The sequence below is a fragment of the Arachis hypogaea genome, chromosome 19 (assembly GCF_003086295.3).
Source record: "Arachis hypogaea cultivar Tifrunner chromosome 19, arahy.Tifrunner.gnm2.J5K5, whole genome shotgun sequence".
Taxonomy (NCBI): Eukaryota; Viridiplantae; Streptophyta; class Magnoliopsida; order Fabales; family Fabaceae; genus Arachis; species Arachis hypogaea.
Window position 1 is genome coordinate 158,049,504 of NC_092054.1, and position 25,664 is coordinate 158,075,167.

General features: G+C 35.9%; 4 protein-coding genes across 5 annotated transcripts; 1 reads left to right on the top strand and 3 right to left on the bottom strand.

The window, feature by feature from the left end:
* Nucleotides 1-3,164: 3,164 nt before the first annotated feature.
* Nucleotides 3,165-4,982, bottom strand: LOC112779943 (non-specific lipid transfer protein GPI-anchored 26). 2 transcript variants are annotated; one of them, XM_025824294.3, is made up of 3 exons: nt 4,152-4,982; nt 3,633-3,665; nt 3,165-3,544 (listed from the first exon to the last, which is right to left on the bottom strand). In XM_025824294.3, exons 1-3 carry the CDS (start codon nt 4,468-4,470, stop codon nt 3,408-3,410), a joined length of 489 nt encoding a protein of 162 aa, XP_025680079.1. In that variant the 5' UTR covers nt 4,471-4,982; the 3' UTR covers nt 3,165-3,407. The 2 variants fall into 2 exon arrangements, with proteins under 2 accessions (XP_025680079.1, XP_025680080.1); XM_025824295.3 differs by having other exon boundaries at nt 3,633-3,662; nt 4,152-4,819.
* A 1,436-nt stretch (nt 4,983-6,418) lies between these two features.
* On the top strand, nt 6,419-7,741 carry LOC112776549 (non-specific lipid transfer protein GPI-anchored 20). The gene is made up of 4 exons (XM_025820748.3): nt 6,419-6,841; nt 7,013-7,039; nt 7,123-7,188; nt 7,271-7,741. The coding sequence occupies exons 1-4, from the start codon at nt 6,514-6,516 to the stop codon at nt 7,522-7,524; spliced, it is 675 nt and encodes a 224-aa protein (XP_025676533.1). The 5' UTR covers nt 6,419-6,513; the 3' UTR covers nt 7,525-7,741.
* Nucleotides 7,742-7,824: 83 nt separating this feature from the next.
* Nucleotides 7,825-8,676, bottom strand: LOC112776550 (proteasome subunit beta type-2-B). Its single transcript, XM_025820749.3, has 2 exons — nt 8,349-8,676; nt 7,825-8,261 (listed from the first exon to the last, which is right to left on the bottom strand). Exons 1-2 carry the CDS (start codon nt 8,628-8,630, stop codon nt 7,923-7,925), a joined length of 621 nt encoding a protein of 206 aa, XP_025676534.1. The 5' UTR covers nt 8,631-8,676; the 3' UTR covers nt 7,825-7,922.
* Nucleotides 8,677-9,787: 1,111 nt separating this feature from the next.
* LOC112776552 (allergen Ara h I) lies at nt 9,788-12,228 on the bottom strand. The gene is made up of 4 exons (NM_001376210.1): nt 11,447-12,228; nt 11,200-11,375; nt 10,869-10,949; nt 9,788-10,794 (listed from the first exon to the last, which is right to left on the bottom strand). Exons 1-4 carry the CDS (start codon nt 12,165-12,167, stop codon nt 9,892-9,894), a joined length of 1,881 nt encoding a protein of 626 aa, NP_001363139.1. The 5' UTR covers nt 12,168-12,228; the 3' UTR covers nt 9,788-9,891.
* Nucleotides 12,229-25,664: the final 13,436 nt, after the last annotated feature.

The following is a 25,664-nucleotide window of genomic DNA, read 5'->3' on the forward strand; positions in this document are numbered from 1 at the left end:
CAAAATAATTATGTCTTATTTTATAATATTATTATTTACAATAACAATTTAAATCAGTTGAATAAAAAATATTATTATTGAGATATTGTAATGGTACGATTAATTATAAATATGGGATAACTAATTTTTATAATTTTTTTTAAAGTTCAATAATACTCTAATTTACGTATTTAAAAGTGTCTTATCACACATGTATACGCTTATAAAAAATTTTAAATTAATTACATATTTTTAAATTTGTATACTGTATGCGGATATAATTTTTATTAACATGCGACTATAGATTATTTATTATGTTAATTATCTACATGTTGTAAAATTGATTATTTTTTGCCAATTCTTTCAAAATATTTTAGTTATTATGCGGTCATTTTTAATTCAAGTCATTAGTAGTTTTCACAGGTTTTATTATAACTTGATTAAAAAAAATGTGTTAGAACAACAGCTTTATGAGAATATAAAAAAGCTGTAATTTTAAGAATGGTAGGCTCCATATTTTGTTAATCAAATTTTAATGAAACCTGTGAAAACTGCTAATGACTTGAATTAAAAATAACCCCCTAATAACTAAAATATTCTGAAAGAATGGGCAAAAAATAATCAATTTTACAATATGTAGATAATTAACATAATAAATAATCTATAATCGCATGTTAATGAAAATTATATCCGCATACAGTATACAAATCTAAAAATATGTAATTAATTTAAAATTTTTTATAAACGTATATATGTGTAATAAGACACTTTTAAATACGTAAATTAAAATATTATAAAACTTTAAAAAAAATTATAAAAATTAATTATCCCATATTTATAATTAATCATACCATTATAATATTTCAATAATAATATTTTTTATTCAACTGATTTAAATTGTTATTGTAAATAATAATATTATAAAATAAGACATAATTATTTTATAATTTTAAAAATTATATTTTTTTTTTATTTTACGTTGTACAACAAATTAAAATTTGTAATTAGGATATGAAAAAATCCTAGCACAAAAGGTCATGAATTAAAAGTATATTAAGTTTTTATTTATTTTTATCTAGTATTTATGTAAATTAAAATTATTACCGATATGAGATCAGATTATTTAAAATTATAAATTATGCCATTTTAATTATAACTCGTTGGTTAAGATTTTATGTTTGTTAATAATATTATATTGATTATTTTAAAAAATAATTAAATAATAATAAGAAAAAATAATTAACAAATAAGTCAATAATCCAAAATCCTAAATCGGTAAGCCTACCCATAACAACGGTAATAATTAGTTTAATGATTTTTTAATTATCACATAAACACTCATTTTTAACTAATTAAACCAACAATCAACTGCAAAAATACAGTATTTATCTCCTGCAAAAACAAACCCCAACGCAGACGTGGGCCCCATGCCCAACATCCTTTGGCATTGACCCCATGTGCACATCCTCCTGCTTTGACAAGTGGCTTTCTATATATGTAGAAAAATTTCTCCATCTACACCGTAGCAAAACCCATAAAGTTAACTATTTTTTTGGTGACTATAAAGTTAACTATTTAACACTATTGTAAAAATAAAACGTTAGTTCTAAAGAAGAAAAAAATTAAATCACTGTCAATAACGAATCTGATTTTTCATTTATAATTATAAAAGATTATGTATGTGTATACGTATATCTAATTATACAACTCGTTATCTCACTTTTGAATTTGTCTAATGCATGATAATTAAATCAAATTCAACTTAGCGCATAATAACATATTTTTGGAAGATACATTTTTATATTGTAGGGTAAGTAGTGCAGCTAATCTAAAATTATTGAAATTGAAAAGGCAATAGATGCTTAAAATATTATATTGACAGGGATGGTAAAGCAATTTTAGCAAAATGCTATTTGTACACTAAAATCAGTCACTAAAATTAACCATCAATGTATTTGTGTATAAATACATGTGTAATTTAATTTATTTTCAATATGAATTTATATTTCAACATGTATTTTATTATGGTGACTGACTTTAGTAACTGATTTTAGTATAAACGTAGCATAATTTCAGGAACAATTAATTAAAAGATGAATAAAAGGGGGTACTAGCTACTTGTCATGACGAAAGCTTGATAGCGACCAAATATAGAAATTATAATATAAGCCCCACTAATATATGCATACATTTCAATCTTCCCATGTAGACGTGGGTCATAGAAAAGATAATTTGTACCATACTTAACGTATTTGGTCCATTCATATGTTGAATTGTGAAGTCTAAGTTAGTAAGAAAAAGAGCAATAATTACATTTAATTTCAATATATAGGTAGGTAGGGGAGCAAAGAATCAAATTAAAATGACAGAATGAGATGTTATATTTTATGTCATTTTCTGAGGCATGTACTTACTATATTGAATAATAGATCTACTTCGAAGTTGTACATTGCGTGACTATGAGTTTCACCCTTTTCCACGCACGTATATATATGCTAGTGGTTAATATAAGTTCTTTATCATCATCATATTTGTCTGGTTCTGATCTAATTTGCATTTGGGAGTCCGGGTAAGTCATTGAAGTTATTGAATAGGATTATATTAGATAATTAATGATTTTTTTGAACAACATGAACAATCATTAATAAAATAAAAATATATTATACTTTTAAATTATTCACCTAAATTTTAATATTAGAATAATCATCCATACACTTAGTAAAATAAATATCCAATATATTTATTATTCATATTGTTTAGTATTTTTATTGTCTATTTATATTTTTTCTATTTAATAAATACTTGAAACATAATAAATTATTGAAATCGAAAAGTAATTATTAATTAAAATACAAAAATAAAATTTAAAAAATACTTATTATAACAAATAGAATATAATTTTATATTGTTATTTAATTATAACAAAATTACCGAGTCGGTTTTGATAATTATGAAATATTGTGTTAAATCATAAACCCCACACATGACAATAATGTGTAGCCCACCAGCATGTGTAGTTTTTTGTTTCCTTTCTCTAGGCCTAAGATGGGCCAATAATGGCCCATATATTTTGTCATATCCACAACTGCTTATGGATTATTTGTGATTGGTTGTTAATAATGGGCCCATCCAGTGCCAATTTTTGATTAAAAATATCTAGGCTCTATCGACCAAAAAAAAAAAAGTAAAAAATAAAAATATTTATAATAGGAAGCATAATACAAAACCATGTATATGTATCCCACACTAGCTAGCAGCTAGTTAGAAGTCACAAAAATGAATATATAACCTAAGGAAAGTCGGAAACTCCATAATAACGACAACATATTCGAGAAGAAAAAAAAAAAAAGAAGGTACAATAGTAATAATCATGACCAATATATAAGAGAAAAACTATAATAACTATGAAGGGGACTAAAACTATGAAATCAGTATATCCTGAAAGTTGAAGCACATGTTGCAGCAAAAACAATGAAGAGCATAGGAACTGATAACTTGATTGAATTCCCACTCGAGAATCCGCCATCTGTAGTGGGTATCGTCCCGCTTCCAGCTCCACTAGTTCCTGCAAATTTAAAATATAAACTCAATCCAATTATATTTTTTGCATGTTGTATGATGAATCAGCATAATGTATTCATTGATGTATGTACCTGAATTTGGAGATTCTGCTGGTGAAGCAGCTGCTGTATGTGTATGTTCACAAATAAATAAATGATTCATATTAATTAGCATAATACTCATCTTACTAGTGATTTAATATACGAAAATATTTGGTAACCAAAATAAATTAGCCAAAAACAATCAAAACTTGTCTTATTATTTAACATTTATTAATTATTATAATAATTAATGAATACTAAATAAGACAAATTCTGACTGACTTTTTGTTTGTCTGGCATTAGTATTTGAATAGATTATTATATACCGAGAAAATACTCAGTTTGGTCCCTGAAGTTACACTCGAGCCTCAATTTAGTCATTGAAATTTCAATTGCCTCAATTTAGTCCCTGAACTTTTCAAATTTTAATCACGTTAATCCCTATAGCGGTTTCCGTCACAGAGTCAATTGAAAAGTTTGGGACTAAATTGAGGTAATTAAAATTTTAAGGACTAAATTGAGACTCGAGTACAAGTTTAGGTACCAAATTGAGTATTATCTCTTATATACCTTTGCACTGGCTAACGGGTGGGGTGTTGACTCTGCAAGCACCAGGCAAAGCAAGAGCCTGAGTTTGGTTGATACTGATGCCAAGGGACGATGAAGCTCCTCCGCTAAGAACCTGGCACAGGCACTGTGGTTCTGATCTCACTACATTCGAAAGCTGTGAGCAGCACCCTGAACTTGGTGTTGATGATCTCCCTTGAATGTAGTTTAGGCATGGTGACAGGTTCACCAACGCACTTGTGCAACTCGATTGCGCCGCCGCTCCTCCCAACATCATGCCGATTGCCACCACCACCAGTATCTCTACTTTCCCTTGTGCCATTGGAAATTAAACTGCTTGATAATAATACTCTTCTATTTGATTGACTGGGATGGTTTGGTATGAGGAGACTTTATGGCTTTTTATAAAGGAAGATGCAACAGAAATCAATGTGAAAAAAAAAAGCAGGTTTATGTGGGTGAACTACCTCTCAATGATGGGAAGTAATTAAAGGTACTTGGATTTAAGGGTACGGTGCTGTGAGTTCAAATGTGAGAGAGTTGGACACTTGGACTTTATGGAATAGTGTTGCATTGCATGGAATGATGGAAGGTTCCTAATCCTAACACAGGTTTGTTTGGTATGTGGATGAACTACTTTTAGGACTATGGAGGAAGGGAACTGTGTCACCATTTTGTGAGGTCTTAAATTAGACTTTTCAAATCACATTCACAACTTAATAACAACAACGTACAACTCACAGCGTGTTTCTTACACTTGTTTCATTTGGGAAATTTTGCTTATTCACCAAATCCAAACACCGTCTAGGTAGGGACGTGTAACTATTAAGATGTACTAACTAGAAATGGCCATGGCAAACAGTTTTAATTACCACTTTGGGAGGAAAGAAAAGTGTAGAGGATCATTTAACACGTCTGCATAAGTCAACACTTTTTTTTTTTGGGTACATGCATAAGTCAACACATTAGTTAATCATTTTTCTCAGGGTACCGTTTTCATAAGATGCTACACACTTTAGGCCTGTTATGAAAGTTTTAGGCCATGGCCCAACTCCAAGGACAAAGTCTGTTATAGGCCTTGTTCGTAAAATGTAATTCTTTACGGTTTATCCAAGCTTAATCCCGAAAAAAATAAAAAAGTTTTATGACGTAAATATAAAAAAAATATCCACCAGCCTATTTTAATCAAATAATAGAAATATAAATACATAATCTATAATTTTATATCAATAAATTATAACTAATATTTTTTAAAAAATATTTAAAAAAATCAATTTTATATATTGTTATCTATCAATAAATTATAAATTTTTTATTTATGTTCTACATCAAAATTATATGTAAAAAATAAATATAAAATTTTAAATAATTAAGATCATATATATATAATCGAGTCAACTCACGAGCCGGCTCATTTAATTTATGAACTCAATTTCAAGCTCAAATTTGGCTCACTAGCTCACGAACTTAGCTTATCGAGCTATTAACGAGTCAAGCTCGAACTAGCTCATAAGTTGGCTTGACTCACTTCCAGCCCTACTGTACACTTTCTAAAGCATAATAGGTTTTGCTTAACAAGGTTTTCAATATAAAACTTTCGTTGATAAAACAGAATTAGACAAAACAAATTGATTATAGTTTTTGGTCATTCTCGGGCTTGGGCCAAAACTTGTTATTTTAATTTCCTCAAAAAACTATGTGGTGCTACATGGTAGCCTAGGTCTACGGGCCACTCAACTTGGTTTGGTAATGCCCATGAACTTGGGAGTAGTGAGGCGCTGACCAATTCACCATGACCAAAAGAAAAGGGGAAAAACCGAAAAGGAGCCTCGAGCATCCAACTAACAAAAGGCCAGTGTTTTAGTTTGAGTTTATTTTTTATTGTCCAATAAGCAATAGAGATTAGAGAAAGAGGATTAGAAGATTGCGTTGACTTGTGGAAGCGTGTTGGATCGGTATGGGAAAAAAATAAAATATAGGGAAGGATCAATAAAGCAAGCAAAGAAAGAAGGAAAGAGAAGAAAGCAGGAATATAATCTAGGATTGTGTTAGTCTTGGGTTATCCACTTTTGCAGCTGAACTAATACAGAACTTAATGACTTGGCTGATGATAAATGTTGCATTATAGACACAACATTCTGTGACACTTGGGTGAACATAAGCTTTCCACTGAGGTCAAAAGTCAAAACATACTAATCCCACCTGCTTCAAATTCTTTCATTTGGCTCTAATTAGTCATGGTAGTTGAGCTTCTAAACCAAATTTCATGCTTAACTTGTTGATTTCCTATGTCTATAAATTCGCTTAACATGCTCTTACCCAACCATCAAACTTGGTCTTGACTCTCTACACATAACACACAAACATGGTAGCAAGAGTTGTGGCTCTAGTACTAGGCATGTTGATGGTGACAAGTGCACCATCCTACGCCCAAATTAGCACACCATGTAACGTCTCGGCGCTAAGCACAGTGTTCACACCATGCGCGGGCTTCCTCACAAATAGCAGTGGCAATGGCACCTCGCCAACTGCCCAATGCTGCGGCGCCCTCAAGTCGATAACCAGTGGCGGTATGAACTGCTTGTGTCTCCTTCTGACGGCCGGCATTCCTTTCAGAATACCAGTCAACCGATCCTTGGCCATCTCTCTTCCTCGTGCCTGCAACATGCCTGCTGTCCCCGTCCAATGCAAAGGTAAATTTCCTTCCTATAGTTAACTTCAGTCAAAGTTCTTAAATAATTTAACAGATTTGACTGAATTATATCTAACGACTCTTAACTATCAACTTAATATGAAAATTCCATCTACTTTTTTTTCAGTTTATCAATACCGCTAACTAAGTGATGTGCTTTTGGATTTTGCAGCCTCAGGTACACCACTTCCTGCTCCAGGTACGTGATGCCAGAATTGTTGCTAAAAAATTCTTATATGAGCCTTTCTTAATCTATCTTTTGAATAATATTTGATTTCACAGGACCAGTGGCTTTTGGACCGTCTCCTTCATCACCCTCAGGATTTACTCCAACTCCTAGTCCTCAAGGTTAGTGCCAACTGCCTAATCCTATTTAATTAAGAGCATATTTTATTTAGAGTTATCTGATGTGTATCTTTTGAGCATGCAGCTTCTTCTTCTTCTGATATCCCCCCATCACCATCGAATCCACCTTCTCTGGCACCAGAGTCTGACACAACTAGTAGCTCTCCTCTTCAAAGTCCCGCATCTCCATCAGTGGATTCTGGAACCACAAGTACACCAGCTTCATCCACGGAAAGTTCCCGCCCTGGTCTCACTCCATCATATGCCATCAAACCTTTCAATGCGCCTCCTTCTCTTCTATTCATTGCACTTGGAGTTGCTGTTCTCAAATTCTACTAGGTTTCTCTTTCTTTGCGTATTCTCAAGTTCATGTACCTATGGAATTGATGTTACTATGTATTCTTTTGCGGCGTGGCTGCTCATATCACCTTCTTTTTTCGAATCGAAGCTATTTGTATTGTAAATTTGTAATGTGTATTATTATTCTTATTGAGGTTGTTGTACGTATGTAATTGGGAATGGAGAAATAAAGTTCTTATTAATTATTTTTTATTAACTTTCTTGAGAATTTTCCTTTCTTTTTCGGTAGTGTAAGAAACAAATCCCAAACGAAACCAAGATCACACATTCCCACACAAATAATAATAATAATAATAATAATAATAATAATAATAAAAATAAAACAACAGCAAATTATGTCAATGAGTTATAGCTCAAATAGCATGTTCTCCTCGTACTCAATTATGAATAAAAGTAGGTGAAGCTGAAGGAAGCGATTGACGCCACGCACACTCTCTGGCTCCGTGTTGGTCAACAATTTTGATAACAAAGTTTGGAGGTGCCACAACCAACCTGGACCTGATTTCCGTGATGCATTTATCTACTAAATCAATAGCTTCTTGCAGGGACATGCCAGCGTGGTAGTGTGTGTCCATGATTGACAATGAAAAATAGGAGGCATAACCAAAAGCTGCCTTGTCAACCTTGTGAAGTGTTGCTAAGTAGTCAATGTAGTATAGTGAAGGGCCTGTGTGGTTGTCGTAACCAGCAAGAAGAATGTTCACAGCGTAGGGGTTCTGAACAAAAACCACACCCACCAGCTAAAGTAACAAAACATTGATTTATTATAAAATGAGGGGGGTTTAATTTACCGGTTTAGTTACCTTGCGGAGAGCAGCAGCTAGCTCGGCGCGGGTGAAATTGGCGGCAGCGGAAGTGGTCAAAGGGATCCCGTTGCGGAATTGGTAGAGAGCCACGTTCTTGAGTATGTATTCAGTGAACTGAACCCTGTCACCGCCCTCACCACTGGCGGCCATGAGCTTGTGAGAATCAAGTTTCATGATCTTCTCCTCGTTCGTCTTGTGAACCAGTATGCCGTGCACCGCCGACGTGTCCGCCACCACGATGGCGAACCCCTTCCCTACCAATCCGAATACGCACTCCATCTTCTACATAGCTTCTCATTTCTCCGGTTCTCCCTGTTTTAAACAACACTCACTCTGTCTTGAGCAACAAGCACACAATACGACTAGTCAGATTGAAGCCAGGGCCCACCTTCTTTTTTTTGGCATGTAGGGCCCACCTTCTTTTCTGCAACCATTGGCCCAATGTTCGGCCCAACTAATACAATATGAACCAAAAATAAAAGTTTTAGTCAAATATGGTTAAAGTTAAACTATTCAAAAATTTTCGACACACTCAAATTGACATGCGTCACCTTCGTTACAACAAAAATCCATAAACAAACGGAAGACGCGGAGTAATGCTCCATTTTTTATGCGATTCATGAAATGCTCTCATTTGCTTTCCCTTTTTCCTTTTTTGGTTAAAACGATTAACGAAGAAAGGCCTCAGCATTATATTAGCGTTGTTTAGTTCGTGGCTGATGATGAAGCAATTATTTAGCTGTATTTATATAAATCCATGCATGGTGATGGGAGGATTGTTCTTCAAAGACAATCAAAAAGCGTGAATAAATATATAAAAAATGGGAAAGGAATACTATAACGTTGTTGCATTTTTCATGGCCATGATGGTTTTCCTGATAGTGGGCGCTAATGCGGTAGACAATTCTCTCAAGGCTCAACAAAACAGATGCAACGACTACTGTTTCCGTGCTTGTGTTTTCCCTAGTAAATTTTGCAGGTGGTGGTGCGGTGGCCGTTGCCAGAACCCTATAGGATGTAAGTTTATGCATGACTTTCTTGCAATCTCTCAATAAGATTCTCTCTCATTTTATATTCATGCTAATAAATCATATCTCTTCTTTTGGTACAGTTGATAGCTATAAACTTACCGACCTCGACGAAGGAAAGGGTAGTTACCCTGTCCCAACTGAGGAGGACTACCGTAGGTATTCTGAGACCCATAAGTCATGAGAGAAATGATTAACACTCAAATATGTTTGTATCTACTAATTAGTAGATAGGATCGATGAGATATGTCTCAACAAGTATTCCATTTGACTTGTTCATGTAAATATTCATATATATTTTGGCAGTCTATATTTTTTAAAAGAAAATTACATAATAAGAGGTCTTTGCCGTTATGATGTATTTAATTAGTTTCGTATAAATAAACAACCATAAGCGCCACACCTTTCTTGGAGAAACAACGCACAAACGTTTTTATTTATTGATAAGTTTTTGGATAGTAGAGTACAAAAGCGTGATCTTATTATCGATACATAACAAGTTGCCTCCATTCTCAGTTAAAAGCCTTCAAAATTGAAAGGAGTGGACCCTTCCCTCCTTGGTTTTCCTCCTCTTGATCCTCTTTCTCAGGAGACTCTTTCTCAGGAGACGACGGAGATTGAGATTGAGATTGAGGACGAGCACTCACAAAGTGAGATTCCTTCTGGTTTTTGATGAGCTTCTCAACTTGTTCACCCGACCCAGGGAATGCTAAATCCTTCGCTTGCTTCTCTATCTGGTCTATCACATTGTCCTTATCACCTGCAAGGAAGATTCTGTGGTTGTTTTCAGCGTTGATACCGAAGCCAAGCAGATGGAGTTCGGAGGAAGCGTTGATGGCTACTGGATGAGCTGCTGGCATGATGAACACATCGCCTTCCTTCAACCTCGCTGTGTACCTACGCACCTCTCTGTTACTTCCCTCCTCTTCTTCGTCTTCGTCCTCCTCTTCTTCCCGCCGTCCCCTCTGTTGTTGCTCTTTTCTTACAGCCACGAGTTCAAGGTTTCCAGTTCCTTTGTTGACGACGACGATAACCATGGCCTTTGAGTTGAAGTGTGGGAGCATCAAAGCTCCTTCTTTGATCTCTACACAGGTGAGCATCATGTCCAGGTCCTGAAGCTGGGGGTTCTTCTTGTCTGGCTTCACCTCAAATAACTTCCCAAAGTTGTTAGAAAGATCGGGCTCGCCTTCTCTCAAGTTGATTGGGTTGGTGATATCTCCCTCTTCTTCGGAGCCTTTCTTTGAGACGGATTTAGCGTGCTTAGTAAGTTCTTCAACGTGCTCCTTTGACACTTTGACTATCACTCCTTCATTGTTCTCACTACTCCGAGTACTCCATCGCCTCTGCCCTCTCTCCTCTTGCTCACCTCCTGCATTCTCTTCTAACAGCACCCTCCGTATCTCATTGAATTCCGCCTATGTATATATATTATAAGTTTATTATAACATGATCGTTATTTTAATTCCATAATTATGATACATTTGCTTACATTGAAGGCGGCCTCCAACGTATTCCTGCTGAAGCCCTGCAAGTAGGATGATTGGTCTCGGCTGCTCGCCGGGAAGAAATCCTGTGAAGCAACATGTAAGATGATAATTGAGAATTGAATATAAGAAAAATCTAGGACCAGTAATTTGTTAAATTCTGACCAACATGTATCAAAAAAAAAAAAATGAACCATTAGATAAAATTTTACACCATTAAAATCATTATTAATAACATTAATATCATCACTAATGACTATTTGATAACTACAAATTACAAAAGTTGCTGGCCTCCTAACATTCCTCTTGAATATATATGTGAGAAGAAAGAGGTACCTCAAACTGGCCGGGTGTGTTAACGGGCATGGAGATTTTAGCTACTCTGAGGTTCTGGTTGTCATGGCGGTTCAAGATGTAGGAAATGAAACCGGATGGGATTCTGAGTGCATGGCCCTCGTCAAGATTAAAGCTCTTTCTGTTATTGCCATTTGCTACGGTCACGGTGGCTTGCCCTGCAATCCAATGAATCATATGTATCAAGCAACAAAATATATGTAGTTTAGAATAGAATTAGATTTGATACCTTGCTGGATAACAAGGATGTTATCAGCATCAGCGTGCTTGGGAAGAACAAGAGTGTTAGGTTTGGCCTCGATCTGCACAATACGGTGATTCTGGAGATTCTGAAACTGCCTTGACCTTTGGTCAAACCTCTGCAGGACCCGGATCCTACCGTTTTGGTTCCCGTAGCGGGTGCTAAACCGCCTTGACGGGAAGTAGAAAGGGTTGTTCCGAGATGTTTCTTCCCTCACATGGCTACCTGGTGTTCCCCACTCTTGTTCTCCTTCTCTTCCTTCGGGCCTTATTTTCCGTGGCTGCTGATGACTTGGTCGCCTCCAATCTTCTCTTGGTTGTCTCCAGTCTTCTTCTCTTTCACGCTCCCTCGGTCCAGCTGGTCCCCATCGGCCTCCTTCCTCTCTTCGGGGTTGACGGCGGTCATCATCGTAGTCTCCGGGTTGGCGGCCACGTGTCCGCTCCCCTGGAGGGGAACGTTGGTTGGTGGTGCCAGTGTGTCCTCGAGGATCATAGACACAACGAGGATCATACTCGAGCTTGGTGCAGCGAGACTCGCATGCCTTTTGCTTCAAGTCATCCGGTTCCTGTTGACAACTCTGGAGGCACCTCTGGGCGCAGGGGTTCTCTGTTTTCTTCTGGTAAGGTGATGACTTGGCATGCGTTGCAGAAACTGAAGCCAGGACAAGGATCCCTAGCAACAGCATCAGTGGAGAAACCCTCCCTCTCATTGCTCCTGCTACTACTTATATAGATGATTGATGAATATATATGATTATTATGAGTGTGGATGGTGAAATGATGGAGGGAGGTGAGTGGTATTTATATAGTTGCGTTAGGATGATATGGATGTACACTTGGGCATTGGAGTGGCATGCAGGTTGACGAGTGTTGAAATTGAGAAATGTGAGGTGGCAACAACACTAGGTCTTGGCTTAGAGATAAACAAGAGATGGATGGATTGTGGTGCATGGTGGACACATTGACATAGAGAGTGTACGTGTTAATATGCATGGCAATTGGGGTTCAGTATTTGTTAAATTTTTTGCTTTGGATATGTATGGTGATGGACGCGGCGATATATATAATGTTCATCACTCCATTGTCTGGGAAAAGGTTCCACTGCACATACAGGATGGATTCCTTTTGTCTTTTGATAAAATATCATCACCCATTCAGCTATCCTTACGGTAGGGGTGCACAGACCCGGCCCGGCCCGAAGGCCCGGCCCGGTCCCGAACATTTTAGGGGCTAATTTGGTATGATTTCATCGGGTTTAGGGTCGGGTAAGGGTCTCAAAAATAGACCCGGTCATTATTTCGGGTCGGGTCCGGGCCATAGCTCGGGTCACCCGAAGTCGGCCTGGTGGCCCGGTCATCATACACAATTAATATTTTGTGTTATTAGTGATGGATCATGACTATTCTTATGTGGAATTTAAGTATTGTAAACTTTAATATTTTGTTTTATTAGTCATTATAAGACTATAAGTTAATATTTTATGTTTAGAATGCATAAGACTTTAGACTAATGCATAATATTGTGTTATTTGTATTGATTTAAATATTTGGTATTATTAGACAATATTAGTATTGATTGTGGTTTTGCTTTAGTATGGATTGTGGTTATGCTTTAATTTTAAAGAAGGGTTGGTTTTTGTTATATTTTTCTAAGTGAATTTTACCATGTTAAATAATGGTTGGAGTCTTGAAAATTTGGATATTTTTACATGCTAGCTTACAAGAAGGTATCAACGTAATGTAATGTTAATGGCCCGGTTTTCACCCGGTTTTTACCCGGTATAATTGTGGCCCGAAAGTGTATTGGTTTCATCGGGTCTAGGGTCGGGTTCGGGTCTAATAAATAAACCCGGTGTATATTTCGGATCGGGTCTGGGTCACATCAAACCCGACTTCACCCGGCACATATGCACCCCTACCTTACGGTATTGGCTTGCCTTTTAGCGTATCTGCGTATCACAAGCGAAATCATACATGTCTTCATTGACCAAAATTTCATATCCATTTAAACATCACATACGTTTAATTTGTTCCTTCTTTCTTTTTGATATCATCTCTATTCTGTTCAATATAATCGCAAGCTCTAGCTACAGAGTTGTGGTACCGTATGAGAAGCATTAATAACACAACCTAAGGCCGACAAATGTATATTAGAGATTATACCCTCGTTATTCTACAAAAGATAATCCAACTATGGAAACAAAGTAATCACATTCTTAATTAAAACTTATGATACAATCTCCAAAATGTTCATTCCTAATTAACATATTGATAAAATAATTGGGGCATAATTTATTCTATTGGGAAAAGATTGGAATAATCAACAGTTTTAACCAACATTTATCTTTTCGTTTAAGTTTCTCTTTTTCTTCATAATTAAGCTTTTGTTTATCTACTATTTTCCTAGACATTATTGAAAGAGTCTATCAGCAAAAATAACACAAATATCCAATACAACAATAGTATGGAAGCACTCACAACACAATGTGGCAGCAACTATGAAGAACAAGATATGAAGAATTTACTGTCCAAATTTCACGTCGATCCAACGGTGAAAAAATGAGAAACTGCCGTTCAAAAATTGCTACTCTGTGTAAAAATGGAAAACCTAATTTTTCTCTTGCGAAGCCAATTTCTCTCACTGCAGACTTTCAATCAACATCTCCACCGTCCAGAATGAAGAACAAGATGAGAGAAACACGCAGTTCAAATTTCAAGCCGATCCAACGGTGAACTAATGAGAAACTACCATTTGAAGTTTACTGCTTTTGATAAAAACGAAAATTCTGTTTTCTCGCTTCTTTCTCTCTTTGGTGGCTACTCTCTTTCTCTCAAATTGACCCCAAAAATCTGATTAGGGTTGTGTCACAATAAGTGCAAAGTGACACCCTCAAAATGTTGGGCTTGGGTCTCACAAAGAAGAGAAAAAACCCAACAAATCTCCCCCTTCTCGACTAGGTGGAGGCCATCGCCATTCCGGCGATCAAACAACATGTTTCAAACTTATCTCTTGACAATGCTTTTGTCATCATATCAGCACCATTGTCATCAGTGTGAACTTTCTCAAGTTCCAACAATTTGGAATCTAACACACCCCGTATCCAGTGATACCTAACATCAATATGTTTAGATCTTGCATGAAAAGTATAATTCTTGGCAAGATGAATAGCACTTTGGCTATCACACAACAACACATAACAGTCTTGCTTGAAACCAAGTGCTGCAAGAAACTTCTTCATCCCAACAACTCTTTACATGCTTCAGTTGATGCAATAAACTTTACCTCTGTGGTAGAAAGTGGAACACACTTCTGTAGCCTTGACTGCCATGAAATAGCTTCCCCTGCAAACTTGACCAAATAATCTGAAGTAAACTTTCGAGAATCAATATCTCCTGTCATGTCTGCATCAGTAAAGCCAACTAGTAAAGGTTTCTCACCACCAAAACTCAAACTCAAGTTAGTTGTACCTTTGAGATATCTCATAATCCATTTAATAACATTCCAATGTTCTTTCCCTGGATTAGAGAGAAAATGACTCACAGTACCAACCGCATGAGCAATGTCTGGTCTAGTACACACCATAACATACATCAAGCTTCCAACAGCTAAGGCATAAGAAATTTCATCCATTGCTTGTTTCTCTTCATCAGTGGTTGGACACTGCTTGGTGCTCAACTTAAAATGAGGAGCAAAAGAACTAGCAACACATTTGGCATCATTCATGCCAAACCTTTGAAACACCTTCTTTATGTACTTCTCCTGTGACAAATAAAGCTTCTTGGAATCTCTATAACGAGTAATAGTCATGCCCAAAATCTGTTTGGCAGGACCCAAGTCCTTCATAGCAAAGAACTTGCTCAACTGTTTCTTCAACTCATTAATCCTCAAAGCATTCTTACCCACAATCAAAATATCATCCACATAAAGTAAAAGAATGATAAAATCATCATCAGAAAATTTTTGCACAAAGACACAATGATCTAAAGTTGTCTTACGGTAATCATGCTCCCCCATAACAGATTCTGTCACAGCCCAAAATGAGCCATGACCGGCGCTTAGGAAAATAATCCTATAGCAAGCCTTATATACTCAAATATAAATTGAAAAAAAAAGTTACAAATATTTTACAAGTTTTAAAATAAATAGTTATACATTTTTAACAAAAATTAAAATAATTAAGAATGGTTGGACCCTGCCTGTGTTATATGGAGCATATATACATCTAAGAACTCGTCAACGAATAAGTACTCATTGCAGATCGTTACATCTTGAATAGAGAGTCTCACATAGACAAGTAATTGTTCCTGAAAAATGTTTTTAGAAAAAAAACGAGGTGAGTTTTGCAACTCAGTGACTAGACAATACATCTATAATCGACATGAGACCATATAAACATCATATTAAATTAATTTTAATTAGAAAATAATAATTGATAATAATAAGTGAATCAACAAGGGAGTTCTCATACAGAAATCAAATCAAAAGTCCACACTTGGGCGGCTTCACCTCAATGGGTAGCCCTTTCCTCTCGTGTGTCCTAACAGAATAACAGATCTAACGTGTGGCCTACACGTTAGGCTAGCAACACCCCTGCTAGCTGGGGTCTGAGTTAGATGCATCTAAGTTAACGTCATAACCGCCGTTAACTACGATTTTCTAATACGAGCCTCCCAAACCAATTCAAAACATATAATTTCAAATACAACAAATCTTTGATCTTTCCAATATATAAGGTATCGAATCAAATCAAATCATATTATACTTTCTCATCAGAATCCTTTCCAATCATACTTTTTTTTAATCAAAACACATTTCAAATATATTTCACAATCTTTAAACTAAGTGAATACCAACAAATACTTCAATGCTTCAAAAACAGATATTCAAGTAAACTCAAACATTTTAGAATAATGCAAAACTTTATCAAAAATATATATGGTCTCAAAAACAGATATTCAAATAAGATCAAACAATTTAAAATAATGCAAGACTTCATCAAAAATATATATGGTCTCATGTATAGTTCCAAAAGTATAAACTTCATAAAAAATAAATTATTTAATTTTAATAAATCAATTATTCTAATCAATTTAAAACCGTTCTAGACAAATATAGTGAGTATAATTCAAAGATCATAATAGATATATGTCAAAATAATTATAGATGTACAGTCAAACAATTATAAATGTAAAGCCTACTCACAACTTGGTCCCAAGGGACCGAAGATACCGAATCGGGAGTGTCAAAATTGGAGGATTGACGTAGAATGGAATGAATGAGCGCAGAATTTGGATTAGGGCAACGACAAGGTGGAGCTGCGATAGTTTAGGTTATTGTCAGGAACGGTTCAGCTCCAGCGGCACCAACAGCTCCATTAGCAACCAAGGTTCACCCGAACGGCGACCGGTGACGAAACAGCCCTCTATTCACGATGGCTCCTCTCGCACGTTCTGTTTCTCTCTCTTCGAGCTCTCTCTTCTCTCTCAACAATGGCGACGGCGACTTGGCAAGGCGGCAGTTGAAGCTCAGCAGTGACGGAGACAAGGCACGGCGGCTGTCCTTTCTCGTCTCGTCTCTCGCGCTCGTCCCCTCTCTCGGACGCATCTCTCGGTTCTGGCCTCTGATGGCGACGCGACGGTAGCGAGCTGGACGCAGCTGGCGGCGACGTGACGGGACACGAATGGCGAGCTCCAGGCCGGCAGTGACAAGGCGTGGCTCTCTCTCTCTCTCTCCTCGCGTGGTGGCTTGGTGTGGACAGCTCCCTCCTTCCTCCCTTCGCTTCTTGCGGTCTCCCCTATTCTCTCTTTCCCTTTTCTTTCTTTCTTTTTTCTGTGGAGTCTAGGTGTGTGTGCTGTGGGGAAGAGAGTGTGAGGCGAGTGAGATTGTGTGCGGCGGTGGGAGGTGAGTGAGAGAGTGTGGCTAGGGTTAGAGAAAGAAGAAAATAAAAATCTAGGAGTGGGTCCCACCGGCTTATCTATTTATTTATTTTTTTTCTGGCTATTACATTCTTCCCTCCTTTAGAAATTCGGTCCCCGAATTTCAAACCAATATACTATGTAATATCGCGTGAGCAGTACAAGCTACACAGATTTACACATCTTTCATAGAATTAGACATTGATGCAACGAATAACAAAGTTAGGAATTAGAGAAAAAGCAATATGGTGACAACTTCAATCGAAATAAATACAATCACATTTTGAAACCATAAGTTTAATAATGTGTACAAATATTATACAAAACAAGACTATAGACGAAATGCTATTACAAGAGTTTAGGAAAACAATGATATGCATTAGAATGAAAGAAAAAAAATTTTTCAAGAGTAATGATTATAAGAAAGAGAGTTATGACAATCATGGAATTAAAGGGAAACAAGATGAATATACTGGTGACAAAACAAAATCATTTCAATGATGATCTTTCTCGGACTTAAAACATTGTTATGATAACTTGCTTATCAATTACTATAGAAGTTCAACTAATTACAACATAACCACACAATGCAACATATTTCTTCTAGTTAAAGGGATAAATACCTTTAAATAGCTAATCTAAGACTCAAATCATATATCCATGCTTCATGAAAATCACATGATAAAGATAAATTTGCAAATTTTGGTATAAATTTTCTACTAAGATCAAAACAGTTTTCATTCATCATGAAAATTTTCCCATCAAGAAGTACTTTGGAATTTTTATTTATTTATTTATTTATTTTTGAAAATACCTTTCTAATATCAAAACTTATTAATTAGTTAGGAAACATGGCCTAGATAAACAAATACATACAAAGATCACTTTTAATTTATTTCTAACTTGAAAGGACACAATTTTTTTTTGTATCAAAGAAGAGAAAGAAGATACAAAGCTTAAAGTCTATATTATGTATAGATCAAAATTGGAACATTAGGGTAAAGAAAATTACAATAATAATAATAATAATAATAATAATAAGAAACAGTAGCATCACAAGCAAGAAAACGAAGGGAAACACTCTTATAACCTAAATGGAATATCCACAACATTCATAAATCAAAACCATAAACAACAAGATAGAAATAATAACAGAAAAGCAAAGTAAAACAGTAAATTCAAGGTTTGATACCACATTTTAGAATACATAATCAATTAGTCATAGAAATAAAAATATTAACTGTCATATAAACTAACCTGCTCTCTTTTTCTAATTTAGAAATCTCTGACTAAGTCTCTTGGAAATTATTATTATTCTTATTATCATGGATTTAGTTATTAAGCATACTAATATAAAAAAAAATAGAAATTACTTGACTACAAATAATATATAGATAGTATAAAACATGACAAGATACTATTTATCTTTTTGTTGTCCTTTATGCCAAAATTTACATATACATTCAACTCATTTAAGTACAAAATCTTAGTTAAACCATCCAAGAAGAGGTCCTTCAATACTTCACATGCAAGAACAGTTTAAGGCCAGCACAACAATTCATAACAATTTTAACATAATTCAAACCCCTCACAGCGTTCAAGCAAAAGTCTCCAATTATGGTTAGTGTGACCAATTATGGCAAACACATATAGAGAAAGACGAAGATAAGTGAAAGAAACAACTTGTCAAACTGACGTAAGACTAGATCAAACAAAAACACAAAGTGAGAACAAAGACAAAGTTGAGTTGGAAACAAAATATGTGTAGACAAAATCTTGCTCTTGAACCCCCGAAGTTAAATCTCCAATACACTTGGTCGTTTAACTGCACAAAAACATGTTTGCGATTTAATTCCAATACCTCATCCAAAGAGAAAACACCATCAAAAAGTTAAAACTAAAATCAAATCCTCTTATCCTTGATAATCCCCCACAACCGATGCACCATGTGATTTCGGTCAGAGATAGCTGGAAGCATAAACAACTATACCATTCATGTGATCAATTCCAATAACTTCTATGTGCTCGGTCAAAAATAAAAAGCGATAAAAAGCAAAATTGAGTATATATGATACAGTCAGCATATATGGTAAACGACGACCAATAAGTGCTCATTAAACGCTTACTCTCCTATCTTGAAAGTGTGTCAACCACTAGGATGGGGGAACAATAGGTTGGGCCTATCACAATTCTCAAAGCTAACGGTCAAAATCATTAAGAACAAAACACAAACTGCTGTACCAAGTTAGAAGTCACCATATGAGTATGGTAATCAAAAGTATCGATTGGAAGACAACACTACAAAGGAACAGGAATTGACATGTTCATATTAAATATATGGAAAGAAAATAGAAGAGACGAAAGAAAAGATCTAGGGCATTCAAACTCCAGGTAAAAGTCACCAATTCCACATCTATGTAGCTAACTCGATTACATGGACAATGTTACTCAACCATCTCAACAAACATAGCGCTGCAAGAAAACAGGTTTAAATTGAACTTTGCACCAACCATCAATGCTAGAAAATAAATATGGCAGAAAAATTCAATAGAGAAGACAAGTTTAATCTAGATCATGAGCCTGTATTATTTTTGAAGAGCTTTTCTTTTTTTTTTTTTTCAAATCATATCTTCTGATCCAAAATTTTAAATCGTTGCAATCAATGAAAAGCATTGCAAGTCATAAAAAAAAGTGAAACGACTATATAATCAAGTTATTTTTATAATATTTAAAGGGGTAGAAAGAAAAAGGATAATATAACAAGGACATATCAATCTCGGAATCTTAAAAATAGTCTTGGTGCAATCCCAAACCTTTCAATTGGTTCCTAAGAAAAAGAGAAACAAAAACCGATTTCCAAGCACGAGAGAATAACAAAGGAAACAACACAAAGTAGCAAATTTAAAAAAATCAAAAAATCAAAAAATCAAAAATTAAACAAATGAACCAGACAAGTGCAAAAGCATATCACTAGGATGCACCCAAGACATGACAAGACTACACGGCAAACCAATGACATTTAATTCAACTGCTGCTAGCACAGTAGGTTAGAATGACCAAAAAGGAAAGAAGAGTAGGAAAAACTGTTTTAGGAAACTAAATTCAATCCACATTCCACTGTATACATCATGCTCATCAACCAGGCTACAATGCTGCATAGAATATAACTACATTTTGATTTACATGCACGATTTATAATTTATAATTGAATCTAAAAACAAGTAAAAGTAGAGAATTTGTTCTGTTTTAAAGAATTAGATATCTAGTCGTCCATGTCCAAAATAACAGAAAATTATTTTCAATATCTCCGATCTACAAATCTCAACCTCCCAAAAGCATTGCGAACCAAGCAAAACTTAAGCTAAATCCCTCTACATAATAATGATAAGAATAGTTGAAGAATAGAAGTTTCAGGGGAGAAGCAAGGGTAAGGAGTTCTCGGTTTCTTTGGATCTAGGCAACAACAGAATTCATCATCCAATCACCGACAAAAAGCAAGCGTTCAATGGAAAAAAATGCCATGTTCAATAATACAGTACTGTAATAGAAAAAGATCATCAAATTAAAAGAACTCAACCAAACTTTCAGTTCGAAAAAGATCTTCAATTCAGCTAATAGATCATCCAAAAATTTCGCCACACCAAAGCAAAGAAAATCACAATTTCAATCCAAAAAGAAACAAGAATAACACTCCGTTCAAATGTTCATTGTGTATTTCTTCTCATTGAGCAACCAAATAGCAATTCAGTTATTGTTTTGAAAGAAAGAATCACGAGTGGTTCAAAATTATGTAAGCTTCAAAGATCATCCACAAAAGAAGAACAAACTCCTCGTTTATCGAAATCCAAAAGAAAGCATCTCAATTCAACGACTAAACAAATTCACAATCCACAAATCCGAATACAGTTTTACAAAAGGAATCAAATAATAATTCACAGCAAGAACATATCAAATATTCTAGATCATGAATGAAATCTTGAAATCGAGAATCATAGGGAAGATTAAAGCAAATATTCACAAAAGTGAGGAAGAGTAGAACTAACTAAAAGATAAAAGAGTCGCAAACGGGAACCAAAACTAAAATCATTGAAAAAGCAAGTTCAAGAAAAGTTGCCAAAGGATAACTCAAGGCTGGATACAAAGAAGAGGAAAAGAGTGGCAAGAAGCGGCAGAAGTCGCAGGATAACAACAACCAGAAGACAACAACGACATAAAGGACAAAGATGACATTCCTATAGGCCTTTGATAGTGCCACAATTTGTACAAATAGGCGCGCTTCTATTTATACAATTGTGATTCTACCATAGGACACTTGCTCCATATTACACAGATTAAACCTAAGCTCTGATACCAATTTGTCACAGCCCAAAATGAGCCATGACCGGCGCTCAGGAAAATAATCCTATAGCAAGCCTTATATACTCAAATATAAATTGAAAAAAAAAGTTACAAATATTTTACAAGTTCTAAAATAAATAGTTATACATTTTTAACAAAAATTAAAATAATTAAGAATGGTTGGACCCTGCCTGTGTTATATGGAGCATATATACATCTAAGAACTCGTCAACGAATAAGTACTCATTGCAGATCGTTACATCTTGAATAGAGAGTCTCACATAGACAAGTAATTGTTCCTGAAAAATGTTTTTAGAAAAAAAACGGGGTGAGTTTTGCAACTCAGTGACTAGACAATACATCTATAATCGACATGAGACCATATAAACATCATATTAAATTAATTTTAATTAGAAAATAATAATTGATAATAATAAGTGAATCAACAAGGGAGTTCTCATACAGAAATCAAATCAAAAGTCCACACTTGGGCAGCTTCACCTCAATGGGTAGCCCTTTCCTCTCGTGTGTCCTAACAGAATAACAGATCTAACGTGTGGCCTACACGTTAGGCTAGCAACACCCCTGCTAGCTGGGGTTTGAGTTAGATGCATCTAAGTTAACGTCATAACTGCCGTTAACTACGGTTTTCTAATACGAACCTCCCAAACCAATTCAAAACATATAATTTCAAGTACAACAAATCTTTGATCTTTCCAATATATAAGGTATCGAATCAAATCAAATCATATTATACTTTCTCATCAGAATCCTTTCCAATCATACTTTTTTTTAATCAAAACACATTTCAAATATATTTCACAATCTTTAAACTAAGTGAATACCAACAAATACTTCAATGCTTCAAAAACAGATATTCAAGTAAACTCAAACATTTTAGAATAATGCAAAACTTTATCAAAAATATATATGGTCTCAAAAACAGATATTCAAATAAGATCAAACAATTTAAAATAATGCAAGACTTCATCAAAAATATATATGGTCTCATGTATAGTTCCGAAAGTATAAACTTCATAAAAAATGAATTATTTAATTTTAATAAATCAATTATTCTAATCAATTTAAAACTGTTCTAGACAAATATAGTGAGTATAATTCAAAGATCATAATAGATATATGTCAAAATAATTATAGATGCACAGTCAAACAATTATAAATGTAAAACCTACTCACAACTTGGTCCCAAGGGACCGAAGATACCGAATCGGGAGTGTCAAAATTGGAGGATTGACGTAGAATGGAATGAATGAGCGCAGAATTTGGATTAGGGCAACGACAAGGTGGAGCTGCGATAGTTTGGGTTATTGTCAGGAACGGTTCAGCTCCAGTGGCACCAACAGCTCCATTAGCAACCAAGGTTCACCCGAACGGCGACCGGTGACGAAACAGCCCTCTATTCACGATGGCTCCTCTCGCATGTTCTGTTTCTCTCTCTTCGAGCTCTCTCTTCTCTCTCAACAATGGCGACGGCGACTTGGCAAGGCGGCAGTTGAAGCTCAGCAGTGACGGAGACAAGGCGCGGCGGCTGTCCTTTCTCGTCTCGTCTCTCGCGCTCGTCCCCTATCTCGAATGCATCTCTCGGTTCTGGCCTCTGATGGCGACGCGACGGCAGCGAGCTGGACGCAGCTGGTGGCGACGTGACGGGACACGAATGGCGAGCTCCAGGCCGGCAGTGACAAGGCGTGGCTCTCTCTCTCTCTCTCTCTCTCTCCTCGCGTGGTGGCTTGGTGTGGACAGCTCCCTCCTTCCTCCCTTCGCTTCTTGCGGTCTCCCCTATTCTCTCTTTTCCTTTTCTTTCTTTCTTTTTTTCGTGGAGTCTAGGTGTGTGTGCTGTGGGGAAGAGAGTGTGAGGCGAGTGAGATTGTGTGCGGCGGTGGGAGGTGAGTGAGAGAGTGTGGCTAGGGTTAGAGAAAGAAGAAAATAAAAATCTAGGAGTGGGTCCCACCGGCTTATCTATTTATTTATTTTTTTTCTGGCTATTACAGATTCAAACTTCTTGTACCACTGTCTTGGAGCTTGCTTCAACCCATAAAGACTCTTCTTAAGTTTGCACACAAAATCTTCCTTTCCTTTAACAACAAAGCCCTTCGATTGCTCCATGTAGATCTCCTTGTCTAAATCACCATGAAGAAAAGCTGTCTTCACATCCATTTGCTCAATCTCCATATCAAGAGATGCTGCTAATCCAAGCACAGCACGAATGGATGACATCCTCAAAACAAGAGAAAAGATCTCCTCATAATCAACACCTTTTTTCTGGCTAAAACCTCTAACAACCAATCTAGCCTTATAATGAGACTTAGAATTGTGTTCTTCATTCTTGATTCTGAATACCCGTTTATTCTTCAAAACTCGCATACCCTTCGATAGCTTCACCAACTCATAGGTATCATTCTCAAGCAAGGACTTCATTTCTTCTTGTATAGCTTTAAGCCATTGAGCTTTGCTTTCATCTTCAACAGCCTCTCCAAAACATTTAGGTTCTCCCTCATCAGTCAACAAAATAAACTCATATGGAGAATACCTTGACGAAGGCTTCCTCTTTCTTGTAGACCTTCTGAGTGCATTTACAGGAATTTCCAAAGCTGGTTCTTCATCTTGATCATCATCACCAACTTCATCAAGTATCGGATCAAGTATTCCATCTTCACCTGCACTTGTATCATGCTCATTATTTTGAGCTTCAACTCTACCGTCTTCTACCATAGGCATAGAGTATAGTAATATCCAAGTCAGAAAAATCATCACTAGGCTGAACCATTGGCTTCTCCGCATTATCAACATCCTTCAGTGTTTGGTCTTTAACAAAGACAACATCTCTACTCCGAATCACCTTCTTGCTAACAGGATCATAAACCTATAACCAAACTCATCCATGTCATAGCCAATAAAAATACACTGTCTAGTCTTTACATCAAGCTTAGATCTCTCATCTTTGGGAATATGAACAAAAGCTTTACATCCAAAGACTCTTAAATGATCATAAGAAACATCTTTACCTGACCACACCTTCTCTGGCACTTCAAATTGCAAGGGAACACATGGTGTCCGGTTCAAGACATGAACAACAGTGATCAAAGCTTCACTTCAAAAGGATTTTGCCAATCCAGATTGTGACAATAAGCACCTAACTCTTTCAACCAATGTTCTGTTCATCCTTTTAGTCAAGCCATTCAACTGAGGAGTCTTCGGAGGAGTCTTCTGATGTCTTATACCATGCTCTTTATAATAAGTTTCAAATGGACCTGAGTACTCACCACCATTATCAGTACAAATGCACTTCAACTTCTTCCCAGTTTCTCTTTCAACAGAAGCTTGAAATTGCTTGAACACATTCAAAACTTGATCTTTGGTCTTCAAAGTGTAAACCCATAATTTCCTAGAATGATCATCAATAAAGGTTACAAAATAAATAGACCCTCCAAGTGTTCTTGTCTTCATCGGCCCACATACATCAAAATGCACCAAGTCAAGTATCTCCGACTTTTTTGAAGGTGGATGACTCTTAAAAGAAACCCTGTTTTATTTTTCAGCAAAGCAATGGTTGCACTTTTGCAAAGCAACCTTGCAACCAGATAAAAGATTCCTCTTTGATAACATATTCATGCATTTCTCACTCATATGACATAATCTCTTATGCCATAAATCAGTTTCATCAACAAACTCAGCAGCATTAACAACATATTTCACAATCTTTGCTTGAGTTAAATAAAGAGTAGAGTGCCGTGTACCTCTAGCAACAACCATGGAACCCTTGGTGAGCTTCCAACTATCCCGAGAGAATGAGCTATCCAAGTCTTCATCACACAACTTACCAACAGAAAGTAAGTTCAACCGAATATCTGGAACATGTTTCACACGCTTCAAAGTCAACTTGGTACCGTTGGAGGTTTCTAAGTAAACTTGTCTAACACCGGCACATTTTGCAAC

Bases quoted from the DNA above. Each gene is read 5' to 3' on its own strand.
- LOC112779943 (XM_025824294.3), bottom strand. From the start codon at position 4,470: ATGGCACAAGGGAAAGTAGAGATACTGGTGGTGGTGGCAATCGGCATG. The intron at 3,666-4,151 runs GTATATAAGAGA...ATACACATACAG, and splicing joins ACCCGTTAGCCAGTGCAAAG to CAGCTGCTTCACCAGCAGAA. The intron at 3,545-3,632 runs GTACATACATCA...TTAAATTTGCAG, and splicing joins AGCAGAATCTCCAAATTCAG to GAACTAGTGGAGCTGGAAGC.
- LOC112776549 (XM_025820748.3), top strand. From the start codon at position 6,514: ATGGTAGCAAGAGTTGTGGCTCTAGTACTAGGCATGTTGATGGTGACA. The intron at 7,040-7,122 runs GTACGTGATGCC...TTGATTTCACAG, and splicing joins TACACCACTTCCTGCTCCAG to GACCAGTGGCTTTTGGACCG. The intron at 7,189-7,270 runs GTTAGTGCCAAC...TTGAGCATGCAG, and splicing joins TCCAACTCCTAGTCCTCAAG to CTTCTTCTTCTTCTGATATC.
- LOC112776550 (XM_025820749.3), bottom strand. From the start codon at position 8,630: ATGGAGTGCGTATTCGGATTGGTAGGGAAGGGGTTCGCCATCGTGGTG. The intron at 8,262-8,348 runs GTAACTAAACCG...GTTTTTGTTCAG, and splicing joins TAGCTGCTGCTCTCCGCAAG to AACCCCTACGCTGTGAACAT.
- LOC112776552 (NM_001376210.1), bottom strand. From the start codon at position 12,167: ATGAGAGGGAGGGTTTCTCCACTGATGCTGTTGCTAGGGATCCTTGTC. The intron at 10,950-11,199 runs GTACCTCTTTCT...GTTGCTTCACAG, and splicing joins ACACACCCGGCCAGTTTGAG to GATTTCTTCCCGGCGAGCAG. The intron at 10,795-10,868 runs GTAAGCAAATGT...ATATATACATAG, and splicing joins CGTTGGAGGCCGCCTTCAAT to GCGGAATTCAATGAGATACG.